Source organism: Alternaria infectoria, assembly GCF_024043175.1.
Source record: "Alternaria infectoria strain BMP 0036 chromosome Unknown scaffold_4, whole genome shotgun sequence".
NCBI classification, from domain to species: domain Eukaryota; kingdom Fungi; phylum Ascomycota; class Dothideomycetes; order Pleosporales; family Pleosporaceae; genus Alternaria; species Alternaria infectoria.
In genome coordinates, this window is record NW_026250693.1 from 828,482 (window position 1) to 847,593 (window position 19,112).

Consider the following 19,112-nt stretch of genomic DNA (forward strand, 5'->3'; position numbering starts at 1 on the left):
AATATGTTCGACTGCCGATACCGCGCCACCGAGGAGCACCGCAAAGCTCTACAGACGCATGCAAAGACTGGGGTCGGACACTTACAGCCGAAGAGGCGACCACAAGCTATCTCGACTGGAGCCTGCGGGTGAGGTGAGGACTGCTAGTCATGGTCGCTGACGGGCGACATTCTAGATGTAGCTGAGGATTTTGGCTGCCTTAGCATAAACCCGGTGTGCTGTGCGGCGCAAAGGCCAATTGTGGTATTCCCGAGTGGCATGAGCCGGTGGGTGTGATCTGCGAGGTACGAAGGGTTTGCAGATGCAATCTGCAAGACACCATCCCTTGGTCTTCGAAGTGGCATGTACCTGTGAGCTCGCTGGATTGGTCTTGATCATGTAAGCCTGTTCGAGGTGTAGAAGCCACCTAGTGATCCTCTCGGATTCTCTCTACTTGCCGTGCGGGAAAGTGATTCTCAATGCGAAGGACATTGCTGAATGAGAGAGGCCCACCGTCGCTAAGCGAGTATTCGCAGGATCGACGCACGGGTAACATGCTCGTGGGCTTCATGAGCTGCGAGCACGACATCGATTGCTCACACGTGGTACACGTGGTCGGAAGATCTTATGTACCGACGCAGATTTGTGATTACTGTACCTAGGTGTACATAGGGAATGAAGGGTTTGGGGGATGATCTTTCCATGTGTTGACGCTGAGATTCCGAAATTTCCGAATCCTATGCGAGCGGGCCACTCTATCGAAAAGGATCGCGGCGACATGTTGGGTCGTCCCACAGAGGCTAGATGCTGCAGGTGCCCTGGTGGTGAGATAGCTACGCCGCAGCCGTGAGCGCCAGCTGGATCGTGCGTCGCGGCTCGACCGCCTCGAACGCCGCGTCCCGTGTGGGACGGCACACTAGCAACATTGCCATTCTCCCGAGGATCCGAAGCCTCACTCTGCAATACCGTCTGTTTCGCTCTGCCGCCTCCGGTGCCTTCAGATATCGATGTCAATATTCTCGATAAGGACCGCAAAAGTCGACATGCGGAGCAATCGTGGCATTCGTCTTCTTCGGCAGAACTCCCGACGAGGGCGACCTGAGTCTCCCATGAATCCTTCTACGGGAACACGCGAACCCCTTACATGTCAACAGCTCTACTATCGTACTAGGACCTCTGATTATGTCTTCTCGGATATGGTACCACATATGGGCTTTGAAGGATCGCGGCGTCGCTAGGGTGTAGGAGATTTAACCTGCCTGATGCCGGTTCCGAGGACACTCCAACTGGGATCAGGCTACTGCGAGTGTGCCTCCGCCAATCACATCACCAATGTGACATGGCTGTTCCGTCGTAAAACGTACATACAACGCACGCGAGGTGGCGAACGGAAGTTGGCTATCGCCCGAGGAGCACTCGTCTTCTGACCCATACCGCTGGGCTCTCATCTAGAAGCCAACTGCGTGAAGAGGCCATGCTCCGAAGTCCTGAAGGCGAATTGGTGCAAATACACGGCATCTGCTCCCCGAACTCATGGTTCAGGAAGCTGGATCCAGTCACCTGGGTATCATATGGTGATTTCATGCGAAGCCGCGGCGTAGTCACCCCTAGATGTTCCATAGAAAGCCGTTTTATCCTATAGACGCCAACCTTAGATCTACCTCGCTACGAGCGGCGACGCGGGAAGACCTGGAGTTTAATTGAGCTTGTGGTTGGTGGTCAAGTTGCATACCTACTTGAACCGCTTTAAACACAGCCTTGCCCTCAAGGCCGCATCTCGTCATTCTCCAGTCGGATGTTTTGACGGCCTCTCATATTCTTTCTATGCAGTCATGACTGCACCATCATCGCAGGCGGATTTAGATCCTCAATGGGCGGCACAAAGCAACCTTACTCGTTTCCTCGCCCTTACTGGTGTATTCCATATCCTCGCCCTGATCAGCGTCGGTCTTCGTCTTTATGCACGCATAGGCCTGCTTAAATCGCCCGGACGAGATGACTATGTGATCGTCCTAGCTGCTGTGAGTAACTATTCTCTGCTCAAAATCACTGATCTGCAATGCTCACTCCGATAGCTTGGAGCTTTGGTTGGCTGGATCTGCTTCTTCTTGCAAGGGCCCTATGGTCTTGGTCGACACACCGCAACCCTTTCGCCAGATGATAGACGAATCTGGGACCACATCGCCTTTTGGCAGAGCATCATTTCTGCTATGGGCGCGCTCGGATTGTTGAAAATCTCCATTGCTTTCTTCTTACTCCGGTTGAGCAATCACAGATGGTACTCACGCACACTCTGGGCATTGATTGGTGAGTTTCTTGGCTGCTGTATGGCGCTTCCATGGTGTATAGGTCTGACAAGATGCTGTTAGGCTTTGTCATCTTTTATACCGTTCTCGCCTGGCTTACCTTCTTCGTACGCTGCAAGCATTTCTCTGGCTTCTGGGATCCTAGGTACGCACACACTTGCTATCCGTTGAAGTATGTCATGCACTTTGGAATAGCAAACTCAGGTAAGACTGCAATTGCGACGGTGCGAGATCCATTGGCTGATACATTGGTAGCCTTCAACATCTTCACTGATGTTTGCTTCGCCACATTGCCCATACCTATCGTATGGAATCTCCAGATGTCTTCACGGACGAGAATCAGCTTGATAGCTGTACTCAGCTTAGGCTATGTGTAAGCTTATCATATACTCATTGCCCGCATTCCATTGCTCACTGTCTTTTAGTGCGGTGGTCATGGGTATTGTCAAAACGGTATATCAACTCACCATCGTCAAAGACAACGACTCGCATTTGTGCGTGATACCCCGATTCTTCAAGTTTGACTGGCTGTTTGACTAACACAACACACAGCAACAACAATGTACGATTCTGGGGCTTGTAAGTATACTTTTCCCGATGAACTACGCTTGCATGTAGCTAGTGCTAACGACTTCTTCTTTCAGTGTTCAGCTCAATGTTGGAATCATCGCCGCCTCAATACCCACGCTAAAGCCACTTTTGCGAAAGATCAGCAAGTCCACGAACAGCAACCAGTACAATCAATTCCATGACGGCGACAAAGCCAGGACCATTGGCAGCGCACCACCTTCCAGACCTCGCAAATCGATCTTGACCACGCTGAGCGGTACACGAACGGACAAAAACGCTGATACCGAGGCATATGAGATGTGGAGGGCGACTGCAGGATCGGCACAAGGCGGGAAGAATGAGATCTATGCTGTCAGCGAAGAGCGCGCAGGAAGTGAGGACTACATTCTTGGAGGACATTCACACGATTCGAAGCAGATCAAATGCACAACAGAGGTGACTATCAACAATGAGGGGACCAATTGCAGGGTCTGAGCCCTTGGATCGGGTGCGCGCAGGCTGAGGGGCTTCCCAGGCCACTGACCGGAAAGTTGTGCCTTCCCTGACAACCACGACAAAAACGATTGTACTATATACTGAGGATTAGTGTTTATACCTACTGTCTCATATGTCTTCTACAACACACGAAAGCAATAACGCAATCCAAATTGGCAGCGCAATCACTGACGGTCGATGACTAACGTCCGAATGGATGGCTATAGATTTGGCGGAAGTTTTCGCTGGTTCGAAATCGATCAAATACCAAATTTACACCATTGGTTCGGCTCATCACACACCACAGATCAGTGTCATCAGACTCTCCAAGATCGTCAACAAGTCATGATACACTGCATCTTGCACAACCTAGTCTGATGTTGCACTCCATGCATGGACTTTTGGAAGATCAAAAGTGAATGCATCGAGCAACAGTACTAAAGTTTGTAATAAGACAGCCAATTCCTGTTCTTCTAGCAATCACATGCTTATAGATATCATTGCAGCGTCCAAGCCGAAGGTGAACATCGGTGCGATGAATCTGAGCTACACCATGAAGATCCAAACAAAAAATACATTGGCATCGTCCCGGATGCAGGTACGCCACATCATTGGCACGGAAGCCAAATTCCCGTGCCCACTTTCTTCGATTCCTTTTTCCCAGTACCAAGTGACTAATATTGTCTACGCTAAACCTGCATACGTGCGTCCTGCGTCCAAGTAGTAAAACTCCGGACGACCCTAGGTAGCCGCCGTCAAACCAGATTTGTGCCACACCATCCACACCCGCTTTGCCAAGCCAAATACCCGCTGCCACAGCCACCAAAGTAGTACGAACCATTGTGTCGTGTAGTCTGCATCCAATCACATACTTGAACGTAGTTCTTGTAATAATGGCTGACGGAAGGGGCTGTAGGGCTGGGCGAGTGGTTCACGTCATGTATTAGGGTAAGGCTTTCTTGGTTTTGGTACGAAGGAGGCGCGTGAGAGACATCGGGGACTTGGGGGGAAGTTGGTTGTGGGTATTGGTAGTGTTGTAGGTAAACGAGAGGTTGGCAGCATCGCACGTCAGATGGGGTGGAGATCGTAGCGCAAGCAGCCTTGCGCGCCTTACTGTGCCGCATGCTGCGAGTTGTGCCGCAACGTGGTCAGTGGGTCTGGTATGTGGCGCGGCACTTGGTCGATGTCAGCAGACCGTGTTGGTGGAGTGCGGCTATGAATGTGCCGTGTTGGCTGTGTGACGATGGGATGGCGATGTCTCTTGACTGTTCTTCACTTTGCTACTACCAGCTTTCACTGGGCGCAGTCATGGCACTTTTCAAGAAGAGATGGTGAGATGCGAGCGATATAGGCCTTTCGCGCTACTGTCATTCATGTCGCATAAGTGGTCTATCGTACAGTGAAGCACACCATGAAGAGAACCACCATTGTTATAGTATTCGCGACCGCAATGCAAGCAAGAAGCTTTTAGAATTATCGAAAGGACATATCCAATCCTTGTGCACTATAGCCACCAGATGCAAAAAAACCGTAAACGCCCATAGCCATGCCGATGCCCCGCAGTAACAGCGAAGTCCCACACAGTCGTGTGAACCATGAAAACCAAAGGGTATCGTAGATGTAAGAGATGAAATGAAAGGTTACAAGAAAAGAAAATCCATGCCCTGCCGTAGATCTTGCGGGACAAAAATAGCCGCGCGCGACTAACCTAATTATGGAAAGATCGTAGAAGGCATGAGAAAATGGTAGTGTTCGTAACTGACTCGAAACGAGCGTCGCAAGCTCGGCGCTTATTACTTGGGACCATAGACCCAGTCTGTGAGATGTTAGTGGCCTATTCTAGGTGCGTGGGTGTTTCGGGTATACTTACATTGCGCAGCGTACTTGACTTCCCATGTGGCTGGCATGCCTTTGCAAGTGGCAGGCTTGTTACCACCGGCAGTCTCGACACGGTAGACGGTGTTGATTCCTCCCTGAGTGATGCCAGTCTTGTGTTGGAGGTATAGCCAGTCAACGGCAGGTAGACCGTTCTTGCCTGGGCAGGCGTACGATGGTGCACTGACGTTGCTGATCTTGGCAACTTGGGTCATGGGGAATGGCGTGCTCAGTTTGTCGAAGGCGAATGTTGGTGTGTTCGCTCCTTCTACGTCGGCGAAGAAGTGGTGACCGGTGATATGTTCGTAGCCCTGGAGTCGGAGGCTCATGTCGACTAGCCCAGGAGCCACTTCGTACAGTGAGAGTGCGAGAGGGGTGATAGAGGGAATCTTCCACTTGGCATATCCTTCGTCGTTGAGCTTCGAACCGATATCGTATAGGGTGGCTTGGTGGTTGTTAGCTCCTTCCCTGTCAAGTTGAGTGGGTTCTTACCGAATGCGCCAGTAGTACCAGGAGCCGCGCTCTTATCAGAGCCGCAAGTGTAGTTTTGTGTGCCGATGCCGAGCACAACGTACTTGAGATCCAAGTCGCCTGGGCCTTGAAGAGCGCTCTGGGGAAAGAGTTTGGCGAGCTTGTTGAGGTTACGGGCGGGAGCGTATTGCGGTTTGGCAGGTCTTGGTAGGGCAGCTGCAGTGGCAGATGCGGCAAAGAGCAGTGCCGTAGTGATGGTAGAGAAGAGCATGATAACTGGTTATGATGATACTCAAGGATGAAGAAGTGTCGTTGGTAATGCGATACTCAAGGTTGAGGAAGTGTTGTTGGTAATGCGATATGCGAGGCTGGTATATATACTGCGACCGAGGAGCGATGAAGATGTACTGCGACCGAATGCAAGAGGAGCGATGAAGTGATCGATGATATCAAAATAGAAGTGACGTCCCTTAGTCTTTGCTAGCGTGGAGAACTCGAGGCTGGTATCGTTGTTACACTACCTCTTAGACCAGGCGGTTCGACAGACTTATACTTTCGTCTGTAACCTTCGCGCTTGGCCGTTAGACAGGCCCGCCGGCAAGGGCACGCATGCGCCGCCATGTGTAGGTACATGGGCACGGACCATGATCCTGACCAGATTTCCTACTATTATCCTTGAAGCGATATGCACGCCAAATTGGTGATACCTGGAGGTGGCTTTAGCGTCTCAGGGTAATCCGCTTTCCGCATGTCACCTTGCCGCTCTCGGCATCTGGCTAAAAGGCTTGTGTCTGCTGTAAGCGCTGATACGTGCAATCTTGCGATGAGAAGACAGGGATGGGCGAGCGATACGATGGGCATTACCTGCCTTCTAGTGAGCCGCATTCCGGTGGCGCTCTTCTATCTTCGTGTTGAGCCTCCATTCGCGCTCCCAAGTCTTGTGAAGGTTGGTTTTTGCAGACATTGCCTCCACGCTCATCGCGATGTCTGACAGCGAGACGTCGATTCTGCCTTAGGGAGGCGGCGCAGTTGGCTCAGGCTCAGGCTCGTCACAGTCAACCAACGTCCAACGAAGGATTCTTTAGTTTCAGCATCAGGCCCTCCAGACGAACACCAAACGTCGGCAGAAGTGCCCACAGTTTTGGGGATTGGGTTTGCACTTGCTCGAACGGGAGGTTGGATGCCACAACGCCCAGGCCTCCCTGGCCTTCACCCGCTGCCTGTGCGCTGCAGACGCCACGCATCGCACGGCTGATAAATGACCTGATCTGGCCGAACAAAGTCAGTAAATGACCCGATAGCGGCATGCACGCACTATCGAACGCCCCGCTTCAAGCCAAAATGTTGGCTAATTAACTGGGTACTCAACAGAGATTAACGGAAGATACGGCAACCGTGGGTTCTGGAAAGGCGTCCTCAGGTAGCCTTCGGAAGGAGATGCGGCGTGGGTCTCGTGCTCGTCTCATTGCATGTGCTTCCGCAAAGTCACCGATGCTACGCACAGCTTCGGTTAGGCGCATCTGCCGAATCTGAAGCTCGTTGTGTGCGAGCTTGACCATCTGTCCTATTCAAAATAGACAGGATCTGTTTCCTTACGTCTAGATCGCGATGTTGGTGTAAGTGAGGGGCTGCGTCCCCAAGCCTGGAAGCTTGCCCTTCGTCTTCGATACCGGCACGCGCACACCGCAAAACTTCCACGGGTGTGGGAGGTGTGCAGGAAAGCCGTTAACCCTGGAGCCCAGAACCAGGTTACCCTCGAGCCGCAAAATGCGCTCTAATCGTCTGACGGAGAAATGCCATGGCCTCATTGGCAATAAAAGAGGGGTAATGTTGGCTTATTAGCCTGCTGCAAGGCTATGAAAGTAGCGACATTAGTCTTCTTTCTTTTTCGCACCCACCGTAAGCTGGTGACACACCCGTCTAGCTAGCGAGCATACTCGTGGTGCATTGCGGGACGACGTTGCAGCCGCCACCAGGAAGTCGGTCGGCATGTTTCGTTTAGACAGGTGGGTGACAGGCCGTGCGGACTCACTGCGGAGGATCTTTCGCAGTGACAACCGTTTCGAAACCCATGAAGTTCGCAGAGTGAGCTGTGTCAGAGCTCAAGCGAACGGTTTCAGCGGTGATCCCGCAGAAGGTGCGACACTTCCCCAGCTCGATGAACGTCGCTCGAACGCTTGCAGGAGGCACCCTTTCATTCCTGAGGCCAAGATGCGAGTGCGTGCGGGACGTTGGGCTCCTGTCAGCATCCTGAAGTGCTTTTCAAACTCTTTGACAGCTCCTGCATTGGCTGCATGGTGGCAGTCGAGACTGTGACACCTACCGTGACGGCAGTCGTCTCCCGTTCTGCATTCGCTTGCCTAGCCCTGCTTCTGGATAAACCGGCATGATTTGATACTCCAGATATCGAAGGAGGCAGGTCATGTGCGACTAGGGTAATCGTTGTGCTTGAAGCGGCTATCTGTCTGTCCCGATTACATACAGATTTGAAGAAGACGCCCTTCCATAGCCCCCTTCACAAGCAATACAACCCTATCAGGGAGCCTACATTGGTCCCGCACTTCCCACTGAATTCTCCAGCCGCCTTATTGTCGGTACCGGCTCACTCTCATGAACTTCCTCCGTTGCTTGCATCGCTCTCGTATTCGTCACGGAAGCTATTCATCAACCGAATGTTCCTGAACAATCTCATGAGTGCGGTAGCCTTGGCCTCCGTCTTCCTGATTTCCGCTTCGTCCATACCATCCATCATGTTGTTTAGATCGAAATCTAGTCCAGCTTCGCTATGTGCGGATTGTAAGCGGCGGAAGTACCCTTCTGTATGGCAGTCGTCGTCCTCTTCACCATAGACATGTTCCCACGATTTGCGCTCCAACCGAAGCGTATCCAGTCGCATTTTGGTGTAAGGAGGTTTTTGGAGACGAAAGGCTTCGAACGCCTGTTTCGCCAGGTCGCTCACGGTTCCTTGAGTCTGCCTTCGTGCTCGAACATAGGTAGTGAGCTGGAAGAAGTCGTTTAAAAAAGTCTTCCAATCGAAAGCGATGGTTTTATTGTCAAGGTCGATCGATACATCCGTAAGCTGGGCGTTGCCGACATAACCGCCAATCAAAGCCATTTGTCTTGTCCAGTATTGCCTGTCGACTCTCTTCTTGAAGTCTAGGTAGCGAAAGGGGATCAGCTCGGCGAAGGTCTTTTCCAACAACGGTTTGTACTGCGTCCGATCGTATGGTCTTCGCACGTATGCCGCCTCCAGATTGCGCAGTGCCTCCAGATTACGCAGTTCGTATTCAAATGCGGCTGTGAACTGAGCTCGTTGACCATCCTCGGTGAGACCTTGGAATTCCAGATCTTCGACGTTGCAATCGAATTCATGCAGCCTGTTTTCGTGCATGATTTCTCCCATAGATGCCCAATTGATGCGCAGCTGTGGAAGACGTGTCTTAGCAAACTCGCGTTCGGCTTCAGCCCGGAAGGTTCGCGAGACCTGTCGGCAAATGACCCAAAGCGTGTACTCGTCTTCCACGTGATGAAGGATCTGCGCCCATAGCTCCGCCGGCAGATGAGAATACGGTCGCTGGGTCGTTGTAGGAATTGACTTGATCTTCAGAACGAGAACTTTTGCCAACAAAAGGAAGGATCTGCTCTTCGTTAGATATCCATACCTACTGTATTGAGAGTGGCCTCAATTACAGTGCACCGGCTGCGACCGTGACCTCTTGCGAGGGCGTCATCACAACCAGTTGTTAGTATTGTCAGTAATGGTTTGCTGCTAATGAGATTGGAAAGAAAGAGTAATGAAAGTGGCAAGGGAAGGATTAAAGGTAGTGTTTGTGGGGAAGCGTTTGTTGACGTGGTCAAAGCTCTACTTCACTGACGAAAAGCGCGACGAAGCAAACACGGGGATATCAGGTTTCTAGATAAGACATGTGATAAGCTTCCTTTGGTGAGCCTGCTTCTGAAATCTTTACGGAACAAAGTGGCCTCTCCTCTCTTCCTCATCACTGGATGAGACCAATGCAATCCTAACACTGTCCTGTCGCCTGATCTGTGTTTGTTGGTCCCTGACCAGTCTCATAGGGCCCCGATAGAACGCTGACAGTAGGTCTGAAAGGTTGAACGCATCGAGGATGGCATTGAGTGGTCCAGCGGCAGGACTACCCTGTTGCTTATACGGTAATGGCGAGAATGCAAAGAGCAAAAGTACGGCGAAGAATGGCATTTCGCAGGCGAGGATGAGTGAGGCGAGACCAGTATTGACATCATGGTATGTCATGTACTTTGTAGGTTTCAGCTTTCCATGGCCTGCAAGCAGCGAAATGATGAACTGTGAGGACGGTGTCAGCACGTCGTATACATATTGGCTACTTCAGGGATTGTTGAGCGTACCGATTGGAGAAAGTTCAGACCGAGGATACCCTTGAATGTAAACAGTTTGAGTATGATCCGATGCTTCTGGAGCAACTTCTTGCTTTTCTTGTAGAACCTCAGTGAGCCAACAATAGCGACCGTTGTAGTGTAGCCAATGAGTATGGTGAGCCAGAGATGGGCGAAGTGCACGTCATTAGACTGCTGGCAGTAGGTACCAGTAGCGAGGGTAGCTGCCGTGGCGATCCATATGACGATGCTAGTCGGTATAAACTGGAGTACGCCGTACCAGGTACGCTGTAGAGTGTCAGATATGGTCTCGAATCCTTTGACAGAAATCTGAGAGCTTACCCTGAGCCACGTTGGACTGTTCATTTTGCGCGCACCCTTGGCTTTGGCTCCCTCTCCAAACAACCCATCGAATCCTTCCTGGTGCGATAGGACAAGATCGCACATGAACAGTAAGAAGGACGAAAGTGCGATCGAGCAACCAAAGTCGCGTGAAGGGGCTAGGTATTCTCCAATGTCGCTTTGCCAGACGATCAGGAAAGAGAAAAGGGCGACCCATGGTATCAAAAGCATGATCCTGATGATCTGCCGTTGTTGTACGGGGTTCGAGTAGTTGAAGGCGTGAAGTGCGATCAATGCCCCAACGATCAACGTGCTGAGAATGGCACAGGCACCGGACAAGATCGTTGCGAATTGGTGGAATGTGAGGTTGCCGATGAAGGGAATGATCTGTGGACCATGAGCATCTTCCAGTGGACATGTCTTAGAGTCATCGCGCCGCTCGAGATTGTTTCTCGCCCTGAGCATTATAGTATTCATACTCGGCTGTTGATAGCTTTCTTGATAGAGCGTGGGAAGTTTCGGCAATGATTGGGAGGAAGACAAGACTGAAATGCAACGATTGAGAAGATCCAAAGATGCTTTGATGGGGAAATGAACGAGTTCATACTGAGCAGCACGACTTCTATACATATACTTACCGGCCCATCATCGGTCCAACTCAGTTCGCATACTCGTTTAACGTAGCCACGCTTCGGGCCACCCGCACATTCGTGGCAGAGCCATACAAACCGTCAAACTCACAACCACCGCTGAGGATGCCAGATAAGGTAAGGAGCAACCATCGCAGCGCATGTAAGCACTTGAGATAGGCCTTGGCGAGGCTGATGCCCGTCTCCATGGTGCTTAGCAGATGTTGACACAAGTGCAGTATAGCGATGCGGCGCAGCAGCACGATCAGGCAGCGTTACTAGTCACAGTGTGAAGCCTGATTCGCAGGAGGAAGGTGTGCTTGCGTGGCAGAGCGCAGAGTCTGGCTGAATGGCTGGAGTTCGCAGGGCGAGTTTAATGCGCAAAGTGTACTTAAAGAGGAGGGCGATGCGATTGGGTGATTGAGAGGCTGAGCGGGATGAGGCACGTGGATCATGTTGAGCGGCGGCAAGCGATCTCGCGTCCACCAGAACGACGAACACGAGGATCACGTTCAAAGAATATCTCACAATGTAACCTTGAACTATCAGCAATCGGGGACGAGTCTGCGGAAGTGGCCGCACATCTTTTGATCGCATCAAAAGCAACCAATGCTAACCTTAGTACATGTTTGTTTTATGTTTCACCAAAGTTGGTGTACAGCATGGTCTGATATATGGTCGGCAGATGTGATTTCTTCATTCCTAGCGACTGCTCCTGGCTTCTATAGCAAGGATATCGCAGAAGACACCTTGCGTGATTACATCTAATCATCACCGCCACCTATCGGACCGCTCACTTGCTTGGCCGATTTCGCAGCAACGATGTCGTCCACCCTGAGCAATAGGCAAGCACTCTCGACGGCAGTCTTGACGCTCTGCTCCTTGACAGCGAGAGGCTCCCAGACGTTGTATGTCCGCATATCGACGACCTTGCCTGCATCGCCATCAATACCCCAGACACTGCCAGTTTGCTTGCCGTCTTCGTAGCCCTCCGCATGCTTCGCGCGCAGTTGGGTGAGCACCTTGATAGGGCTGTTTCCGGAGTTCTGAATAAGTGTGCGCGGGATAACCTCCATCGCTTCAGCGACGGCCTTGTATGGCCATTGTGCGACACCCTCGATCAGCTTTCCTCTTCGGTCCAGACCGACCGCGACGGCCATCTCGGTGGCGCCACCGCCGGGGCAGAGCTTTGGGTTCCAGATGACGTTCCTGGCGACACCCATAGCATCGTGTAGATTCCGCTCGATCTCGTTCAGGATGTCTTTTGAGGGTCCTCGGAGCAGGACAGTGCAGGCCTTCGGGTTCTTGCACTTTGTGAGGAAGGTGAAGTACTCGTCACCAATCTTGGAGATCTCGAAGAGACCGCACTCGGTACCAATGTCTGAAGCGGTAGCTGCGAATACGGAGTTTACGATCGTGGCACCGGTCGCACGCGCGATACGGTTGTTGTCTGTCTTGCGGACACGGCGGATGGCAGTAATGTCGGCCTTGACGAGGTAGTGCTGTGCGAGATCTACGCCATATTAGCAAGCCCCCGAGAGGAGTTATTCAATGTCACATACCACTGACACCCTTCTCAGTAATGACGAGATCGGGCTTGAGAGCGACGATGGCATCGCACATCTGCTTGACCTGCTCCTCCTCGATCTGGAGAATCCTGTTCCAGTCCTCCTCTTTGCTGACCTCAATGTTTGTCTGACTCTCGCCCTTCTTGTACTCCAGTGTGCAGTCCAACAACAGAACACGAGGGTTCTCAATTCTCCGCCTCATCTTTGGGTGTGTGATGTCCTTGTTGACCATGACTCCGTCCAGAACCTCGCTGTCTTCGATCTCGCCTCCGGGAATCTTCTCGATACGTGCGTAGCGCTTGATGTCGACCTCCTGCTTTCCAGAGCCGATGTCGAGCGAAACGGTTCGTACTGCCTTCAGAGCCAGTCCACACATCAGGTCTGACCACCGCGAAACGAACTTTGTGCCAATGGAGGAGTTGATGATCTTGTACATCTGCTCGTCGTCGTTGACGTCGACTTCGACCGCGATCTCGTTGATGATTTCGAGGGCATCGGCAAGGGCCTTCTTGAATGCTTGGATGATGACGACGGGGTGGATGTTGCGCTCAAGCTGGGGCAGAGCTTGTGCGAGGATTTCTCCCGCTGTTCGTTGTCAATACACGCTCATCAACCTCCCCGCACTATCTACGCACCTAATATGATGACGGTGGTTGTGCCGTCGCCGACCTCTTCATCTTGTGTCCTACTCAGCTCAATCATGCTCTTGGCTGCTGGGTGTGCGACTTCGATTTCTCGGAGGATAGCGTGGCCGTCGTTGGTCAGGACGATACCGCCCATTGGGTCGAGCAGCATCTTCAGCATAGCCTTGGGACCGAGACATGATCTGATGATGTCGGCGACCGTCTTGGCTGCTGTGATGTTGGATAGTTGAGCTTTGCGGCCAAACTGGCGCTCCCCGCCCGGGGTCTGCGTGTCTGTTGATGTGTTAGTGGGCTGTCGCAGCTTCAGGTGAGCGACTGCACATACTCATGACAACCACTGGCGCCTGCATCTTGACAGTACAGGTCTATAAGCACGGTATACAAGAAAGAGGGGGTCGAAAACAGAGTTGCGTGGGGTATCTTGCGTCTGGTGCCTTGCAGCTCCTCCACTAACTTTTGCTACCAAAAACCGCGTCGCAGCGCCGCCACTATCCCGGCGCGGATTATCTGCGACCGGGCACCAGCCACAGAGAACAGCCACACTACCTGCTCTGCTGACTCATGCGCTCAGCCCGCGATCAACGGCAACTTCCATCAACGACCCCGGTCGGCCCTGCCTTACACAGAGCCTTGGCGCCTACCAAATCCGGCAGGCAGCCCTCGCGTGACGGCCAATACGCGCTAGACTTGCCCTGGAGATCACTCGCCGGGCTATTTTACCCTACATTCTGCCGCCCCTCACCGCGTCGCAGCCAGCCTCTCACGGGACTCGTGCGCAGCTTACAAGACCGCTCTGGTGCCCTCCAAACCTTCCTTCCTTCCTCTCACTTCTTTTGCGCCAAACTTCCGCACGCCGCCTTTCTTCTGTCTATAACTTGGACGCTCCCACACCTCGCTCGGTTTTTCTTCATCTTACCACTCCCATCCATCACCATTACCCATCCCCATCATCCACTATCTCCATCGCGCCTCACCTTCTCGCCATCATCCATCTTCATCTTTGTCGCTCATAGTGACTTTACTATATCGTCGCATGCTCACTGTCCTGTCTTGATCAAGACAGGTCTCTGTATCCTTCACGAACTCTAACATTGCTAAACTACTAAACATACAGTATGGGTCTTAACTATTACGCCTCGTCGCCAACTGTGGTCCTGCCGCCCCAGCAACCGCAGGACTACTTTCCGCATCACCAGAGCGCCGCTGCACCAATGGGTAATTTCCGCCCCAAATACCCTACTCCGCCTTCGCTCAACTATCTAGCCGCCGTTTCCAATGCCACCGCTGGGCGCAAACGATCCATCGCCGACGTCGACGACCCGGAGGAGAACCTACCCGTCGGATCAATCGTCACTCAATCGCCTTCAAAGCCGAAGCCCGAGCCTGTGTACGGCCCGGGGATGACGCTCATCTACCCTGGAGAGCCTGGCTACACCATGGCAGCCGAGTCGCAATCGGGCACCTGGTACGAAGAGAAGGTCGAGAAAGAAGAGAAGGCAGAAGCTGAAGCCCGCCCTATCGCCGTATCGCGCAAGTCAGTCCGCATGAGCCCAACTGCCAATGTCGAAATCACTCCCCTCAACGAGATGGATGCTCAGAAGACCGAAGAGCTCATCGACGACAAAGGCAACACCGTCAATACGCTCATCGCATCTCTCGGAGTAGGCTGGAAGAACGTCATGACCAACCCCAACCTACGCGACGCGGCACGCGCATACTCCCGCGTCATTGAGCGTCATTTCGACTTCACCGACGTCCTGGTGATGTTGGAGAAGGAATCACTCAACGCGTATCTCGTACGCGCTAAGCAACACGGTGTCCAGGGCTACTGGTTATTCTCGGATAACCTTCAGTGGTGCCAGCTCGTTGGCTGGTCATTAGAGCGAACTGTCAGCAACCTCATGTTCGGCTCAACTCCTCGTGTTGAGGGTGAGCGCATCAATGCTCGCCAGTTGACGCCGTCGCCTGCCTCTACACCCGTTTCCCAGCCAGTCGCCGTCGCCCCTATGGCGACTGCCGACACCGACGCGATGGAGATGTGACGCGTTTCAACCCATCTCTTCTCTTCCTTCCTGTTTCCTTACCCCACGAACGGCAACAAAACACGTCTCAGTTATCATTTCGGCTGCATTGATTTACGGTTTTCGATGTGGGTTTCTTCTTCGGCGAATCGGCGTTGATGGTGGAATCGGATGGCTCACCGGAAGTGACTCTATCTGACATGTACTATATTATTATGATGCTTACGCTGCGATGCTTGATCAAGACATTCGATCGCATCTGCCAGTACGTGCCGCTAAACTTAACAGGCAAGAACTCATTGAAACCATGATTATCATTTACATCACCTCCACTTCCTGAAAACTGCTGTTGACGAATTCGCATCCGGTGACTTCCAAGTGGCCACGGACCGGTCCACGGGTCTTCCTTCACGCGCAAGCTGACGTGCTTTACCGATGCCCCGAGGCACGCAATTTCCTTGACTCTATTTTCAGTAGATCTTCGCTCGTTAAACACGATCAAACATGCTGCCGCGGTGACGAACGAGCATTGAGAAGGCACTGCCCCGAGCTCTGCCGCACTACCGCTCCTCAGCAACGCGAACATGTCGCGCGCACGACGCGGCGTCGCGTTTCCCGGCCAGCACCTTTTCCCAGTCTGTTTATCACTCGTGCGGACGGTGCGCCCGAGTCGAGACCGCTGTTCTCGCACCGGCACCGCTGATGGTTATTTACGCCGTCACACCCCCGGATGGTGCTGTTTCACAGGTTGCTGGGCGCTTCTCGGGAAGACTGCTTCCGTTAGTTCCGAGGTGCGCGACACCCGACGAAAACGAACCTTCCTCGCACCCGCGTCGCGTTGCGTCTACGTCTTGGATACGATGACTATGTTCATTGATCTCACTCTCCCACACGCGTGCGATAGTCGTCCATTCACCGTAACCCATACACACGGATTGGCGATATAGTACCGAATTAGCATCCAGACTTTGGCCCCCAATGCGGCGCGGGGCGCCTTGCAGGAGGCTCAGAGTAAGCCTCAACCCATCAGGATGTGCGGCCGGTATACTTGGCAAAAACCAGGCGGCACTGCTGATAGGTGGGCTCGTACCAGCGAGGGTGCGATATCTCGCATGGTACTACGCGCTTCTTTGATCTCTTTTACGTTGTCTACTTGGACCGGATCCAACATTTTTGCTCATGGGCTTCGCAATGCCTGATTCAATTTGGCGGTTATTGCCTTCTAGGATACGCTCAACGATACACCCCGAATGGAGATCCAATAACAATCTCGAGATGCAGGTACCGCTTACAGCCCAAACTGACCGGAATGGAAAACCTCTCGGCAGCTTGCAGCTACCACAAAGCATTCGCGCGAAGGCAGCATCGATACTTGGGTTGCGCAAGCGTGCGGTGGAGAAACATCTAGGGTCTCGCTTCACTGGATGGCGGTTTGGCGTGCTCAACTTCGCGATTTTGGCTTCAGTGGTCTTTCTCATTAACTTCGTGGCCATGGTATCAGGTTTGGCTGCCACCTCTGGCGCCAAGGGTGTCTTCTTCGATGGCGATTGCGATCACGTCAAAAGGCTGAACACCGGGCTCCATCTTGGCATCAACATCTTGAGTACGATCCTGTTGGCTGGGAGCAACTATACAATGCAATGTTTATCTGCACCAACGCGAAGCGAAGTCGATTCTGCCCACAGTCGCAAGCCTAGTGTATACCTCGATGTGGGTGTACCTGGCATACGCAATCTCGGACATATCAGCCGGCGTAGAGCTGTGCTGTGGGCAGCATTGGGACTATCATCCTTGCCGTTGCATCTTTTGTAAGGCATTGACTGATCTTAGCGTTTTAGTTACTTACATCTATCAGTTACAATTCTGCGGTGTTCGGTTCGATATCATCCAACAGTTACTGGGTGTTCTCCGTTGGGCGAGCATTTCTGGACGGAGAAAATTGCACGAATTGCACAGAACAATCCCTGCAGCTCCGTACCAGTTTCATAGGTGGACCAAATAGGCAGACCAGGCTCAGTGCCAGTCCTGGCGAAATCCCATCCGTACTTGAATCCCTCTGGGAGAAAGCACGCGCGGGCAACCTTGAAAAGCTTGAGCCCAACAGATGCATTGACGAATATGCCACTAGCATACAATCCAACCATCGAAATCTGCTTTTAGTGTCCGACGATAGCTTCTTTCCTCCATCAACGGAGAACAAGTTTATCAATGGCTCACACATTTATTGGGGTGCGGGTTTTGATGCATACACTGCGTCGGATTCCGGGTTTGCTAGCAATGCATACCACTGGATATGTCCCGCGTCGCACGACCTACTCAATCCATGTTCAGTCAGGGTACAGGATGTCAAGAAGCAAGAATCTTGGCAGGTTGGATGGCTTTGCGACGATGAAGGGCTTTGCGACCTGTCACGTACGCCAGTGGAGTACTGTCTAAGTGAGCCGGCTCAAACCCACTGCAAGCTCCACTTCGAGCCTACTATTACGACTGTCATTACGATTCTCAATCTCTGTGAGTTCAGATCTCGTTCTCTACGCCTATACAGACGCAGCAGCGTAAGGGACACGCTCGTCGATCAACCGTTCGAGATCGAATCAACTCTAACTCTTCTACAGTCAAAGCATGTCTAATGTTCTATGTTGTATTTTTTGTGCACGACGAGCCGCTTATGACAACGGGTGACGCCGTCGTCTCGTTTCTGGAAAACGAAGACGTTACAACGAAGGACATGTGTTTGTCTACACTAGCAGACTTTCGACACCACAGAGGATATCAGGCGGGACCAAGACAATGGCGGGACGGGCGTTATCACTGGAAAGATGTGACCAGCATCACCCGCAGAATTGTTGTTGTAGCTGTGTAGGTTACGCCGCTAAACCAAATATATCGTTGGTAGTTTGCTTACATTACCGATCAGGTTTTTACTTGCCCTAGCTATAGTCGGTTTCCTACTTAAGATGGGAATCGAACATCTACCCACGGGGGCTACCTTTGATCAATTTTCATTTGGTATGTATGATTTGTTTGTCATGTGAAATTAAGCACGGTGCTGATTGCCTTTAGGCGCTGTGGATCCTCGTACAGCCATCAGTTATATGCCACCGGATTTGATTACCAACGTTGTCATCGCCAACACGCCCCAACTAGCTCTCTCGTTTCTGTACTTCAGCTATAATGCTCTCTTTACCGCCATGCTGATGGGCTACGAATGGGTGTCTTATTCAAGCAAGCGTAAAGGCCTTCGCGTAACTCATCAACCTGCCGGTGCTCAACGGTCGACATACTTCCTCCAGCTACCCTATCGCTTCGGTATACCTCTCATGGTGCTGAGTGGCACATTACACTGGCTGGTTTCGCAAAGCATCTTCCTGATCGCCATCGACTTTTACGACCCATTTGGGAAACCGGGCGTTGAGGATAATGCAGCGGACATGCTTTTCGATTACAAGACTCTGGGCTACTCGCCGCCGGCCATCATATCAGTGATAGTGTTGAGTGGACTAATGGTCATCAGCATAGTTGCTTTCGGGTACACACCATACAAGCGTGGAATGCCAATTGTGGGCAGCTGCAGTATGGCCATCAGCGCAGCGTGTCACCCGACAGAACAGGTTGGCAGTGGTGAGAACATTGCCGAGAAGAAACTGCAGTGGGGCGTTGTCAGTACTGGTACTGATGGACTGGGCCATTGCGCTTTCTCGGCAGAAGATGTGGGAGCAGTCGTTGAAGGCAAGATGTACGGTGGGCATTCGCTGTAGATGACAAGGGCAATGCTTTAACAATTGTGAGGCATGTCCATGGCTACGGGAATTTGCGCTGAATTGCTTGCGTACCGAAGCAATGCAGTCATGCGTAAGAA

General features: G+C 52.2%; 6 protein-coding genes across 6 annotated transcripts; 3 read left to right on the forward strand and 3 right to left on the reverse strand.

The window, feature by feature from the left end:
- Positions 1 to 2,254: 2,254 nt before the first annotated feature.
- Positions 2,255 to 3,329, forward strand: J4E92_003283 (uncharacterized protein; the record flags this gene model as incomplete). Its single annotated transcript, XM_051494681.1, has 7 exons — positions 2,255 to 2,286; positions 2,329 to 2,430; positions 2,481 to 2,489; positions 2,647 to 2,658; positions 2,711 to 2,779; positions 2,838 to 2,864; positions 2,930 to 3,329. The coding sequence occupies 7 exons, from the start codon at positions 2,255 to 2,257 to the stop codon at positions 3,327 to 3,329; spliced, it is 651 nt and encodes a 216-aa protein (XP_051354974.1).
- Positions 3,330 to 5,122: 1,793 nt separating this feature from the next.
- On the reverse strand, positions 5,123 to 5,946 carry J4E92_003284 (uncharacterized protein; the record flags this gene model as incomplete). Its single annotated transcript, XM_051494682.1, has 3 exons — positions 5,123 to 5,145; positions 5,200 to 5,649; positions 5,697 to 5,946. 3 exons carry the CDS (start codon positions 5,944 to 5,946, stop codon positions 5,123 to 5,125), a joined length of 723 nt encoding a protein of 240 aa, XP_051354975.1.
- A 2,337-nt stretch (positions 5,947 to 8,283) lies between these two features.
- Positions 8,284 to 10,856, reverse strand: J4E92_003285 (uncharacterized protein; the record flags this gene model as incomplete). The annotated part of the gene is made up of 4 exons (XM_051494683.1): positions 8,284 to 9,313; positions 9,644 to 9,999; positions 10,062 to 10,337; positions 10,392 to 10,856. The coding sequence occupies 4 exons, from the start codon at positions 10,854 to 10,856 to the stop codon at positions 8,284 to 8,286; spliced, it is 2,127 nt and encodes a 708-aa protein (XP_051354976.1).
- A 928-nt stretch (positions 10,857 to 11,784) lies between these two features.
- On the reverse strand, positions 11,785 to 13,582 carry CCT3 (T-complex protein 1 subunit gamma; the record flags this gene model as incomplete). Its single annotated transcript, XM_051494684.1, has 4 exons — positions 11,785 to 12,533; positions 12,583 to 13,173; positions 13,224 to 13,505; positions 13,558 to 13,582. 4 exons carry the CDS (start codon positions 13,580 to 13,582, stop codon positions 11,785 to 11,787), a joined length of 1,647 nt encoding a protein of 548 aa, XP_051354977.1.
- Positions 13,583 to 14,443: 861 nt separating this feature from the next.
- On the forward strand, positions 14,444 to 15,274 carry J4E92_003287 (uncharacterized protein; the record flags this gene model as incomplete). Its single annotated transcript, XM_051494685.1, has 1 exon — positions 14,444 to 15,274. The coding sequence occupies one exon, from the start codon at positions 14,444 to 14,446 to the stop codon at positions 15,272 to 15,274; it is 831 nt and encodes a 276-aa protein (XP_051354978.1).
- A 3,074-nt stretch (positions 15,275 to 18,348) lies between these two features.
- On the forward strand, positions 18,349 to 19,011 carry J4E92_003288 (uncharacterized protein; the record flags this gene model as incomplete). Its single annotated transcript, XM_051494686.1, has 1 exon — positions 18,349 to 19,011. One exon carries the CDS (start codon positions 18,349 to 18,351, stop codon positions 19,009 to 19,011), a length of 663 nt encoding a protein of 220 aa, XP_051354979.1.
- Positions 19,012 to 19,112: the final 101 nt, after the last annotated feature.